Genomic DNA, 2173 nt, shown 5'->3' on the forward strand with positions numbered 1-2173 from the left:
TCGGTTTCTCATGCACATTTCGTGCCCTAGGCCTGGGATCAGCCATTTCTCCAAGAAGTCCTGGTTTCTTATAGTTGGAAACGGAAATGGTATTTCTGTGCACTAGAAATGCTCATTTCTCTTCGGATGGTTATTGTTTCTAGGTCTTTTCTGTGGACAGAGCTGGGAAATATATTTATCTTTTTAGAGATAAAATACCTCATGAATTTTTACTGATACTGCTAATTAAAATTCAAAACGAAGGGTGTTTACTTCTTCTGGATAAATGTTTTAATGTAAAATGCAAGATTAGTACACAGTTGGTTGCAAAATTTAAATTAATACAAACAAGTAGTTTTAACCCATGGTTCTAGCTCATCGTTCTCAGCCTTTTTTCTGTTTTCAGCAAAGGTGAGGCTTAATACCTCGTCCCGTCTGTATCAGTGGCCGATTCCACTGGGACTTTCACCCTACACGTATCAGACTACGTGATGGGACACATGTAGTTTGAAAAATCCTCTTAGTTGATTCTAACATCCTCCTTCACGCCCCACCCCACCCCACTGAGAAAGGCTGGCATTCGGGCTGGCCCGGTGGCGCACTGCTACAGTGCGCCGCTTGGGGGTGCGGCGCGGCGCTCCCGCCGAAGGTTCGGATCCCACATACAGACCGGTTCCCGCTCACTGGCTGAGCGAGGTGCAGGTGCAACACCGAGGGTTGCGATCCCGTTGCCGTTCCCGGTCCGGTAAGGGCGCGACACTGAGGGTTGCGATCCGTTGCCGGACACGAAAAAAGACAAAAAGGAAAAAAAGAAAGGCTGGCATTCATTCCCGCCCCCCCGTGGTGGGAGCAGACTTAAATTGCCTATGGCCTTTCCTGGCCTGCTGCGACTTGCCCTGGCCCTGATCTCTCTGTGCTCTGCAGTGCACACTGCTGGGGGGTGTGAGCACGTGCAGGTCTGTTCACATGGTTCCCCAGCTCATTGCTGGCTGTGTGTATCACAGAGCAGTACACAGTGACCGGGCTGATGGAAGCAACTCAGATGATGGTGGACATCGATGGGGACGTCCTTGTGTTCCTGGAACTGGCTCAGGTATCACACAGGGGAGGGAATTGACAGCAATCTCAAGTCCAGGCTCTGTCTGCTCATTGGCAGTGAGTAGGGATGTTTGGGAGGTGGTGGGCAGGGAGGGAACCCCTTGTCAGACTTGGCTCCCTGATTGGGTAGAACCATCCCATCCTCCCTGCCAGGAAGCAGCTAGAGGACTCCCTGACATACCCAGAGGAGAGCTGGCCACAGGAGGAAGGGACTGAGACTTTAGGCAACTGTAGGGCAGGGCAGGGAACCCCAGTCCAAGGCACAGACATGGCTGCTGCCTGCTTAGGTCACTGCAGGGGCATTGAGGACTCTGCATCTGAAATTAACTGCCTGTCCCCATGTTTCCAAACAAATGAGAAAAGTCTCCAACATTGGCCCTTGTGGTGCCAGAACTTCAACCACCAAAGACTAGCTGATTAGGTGACAGCATGGCTGATTCAGGGCTTGCGGACCCTCCCGGGAAAGTCAGCCCACTTGTCAACACCCTAGCACGACTGCTTTGGTCCCTGATGGGGAGAACAAGGACATGATGTGGGTGAGATTTGAGGGGCAGATGCAGTAGGAGGCAACCAAATAGTATTGTGGATGTCGTGGCGTGGATGCTGGGCCAGGACAGAGGCGAGGTGGCAGTGGCATGGGTGGGGGTGCTCAGATGCCAGGATCCAGCCTTGTCCTCCTCAGTTTGGTGAGGGCTCGCCCCTGGAGGAGGGGTCTTCCTGACTACAAGGGCTTTGTCCACCTGCACCAAAGCATCAGCTCTGAAGACAACTGTAGGTGTCTGTGCAGACCCCCGCCCTGGTCTTGTAGTACAGACACCCTCTGTTCTGTTCCCAGTTCCACTGTGCATACCAGTTGGCCGACTGGTGTCTCCACCACATCTGTACCAACTACAACAATGTGTGCCGCAAGTTCCCCCGAGACATGAAGGCCATGTCCCCAGGTGAGCCCCCGGGGCCAGGCCCAGCAGGTACTGCTGCTCTCCCCTCTGGTAAACGGGCCTCAACTTGGGTCCACACTCCGACTTAGGCACCTGGAGGATGCCTGTGATCCTTGGGCCTCACTTGACCTTGGGGGTGGGACAGGCTGCAAAGGTGC

The 2173-nt window shown here is 53.4% G+C and overlaps 1 protein-coding gene across 1 annotated transcript in view; it reads left to right on the forward strand.

Moving 5' to 3' along the window:
• The window catches only part of RHOBTB2 (Rho-related BTB domain containing 2), a 19607-nt gene that overhangs the window by 15028 nt on the left and 2406 nt on the right, over positions 1–2173 (forward strand). The window contains exons 8-9 of the mRNA XM_008575272.1: positions 984–1072; positions 1913–2018. Coding sequence (XP_008573494.1) covers positions 984–1072; positions 1913–2018 — 195 coding nt within the window. The remainder of the gene's footprint in view (positions 1–983; positions 1073–1912; positions 2019–2173) is intronic.

The sequence above is a fragment of the Galeopterus variegatus genome, unplaced genomic scaffold, assembly GCF_000696425.1.
Source record: "Galeopterus variegatus unplaced genomic scaffold, G_variegatus-3.0.2 Scaffold1167, whole genome shotgun sequence".
Classification (NCBI taxonomy): domain Eukaryota; kingdom Metazoa; phylum Chordata; class Mammalia; order Dermoptera; family Cynocephalidae; genus Galeopterus; species Galeopterus variegatus.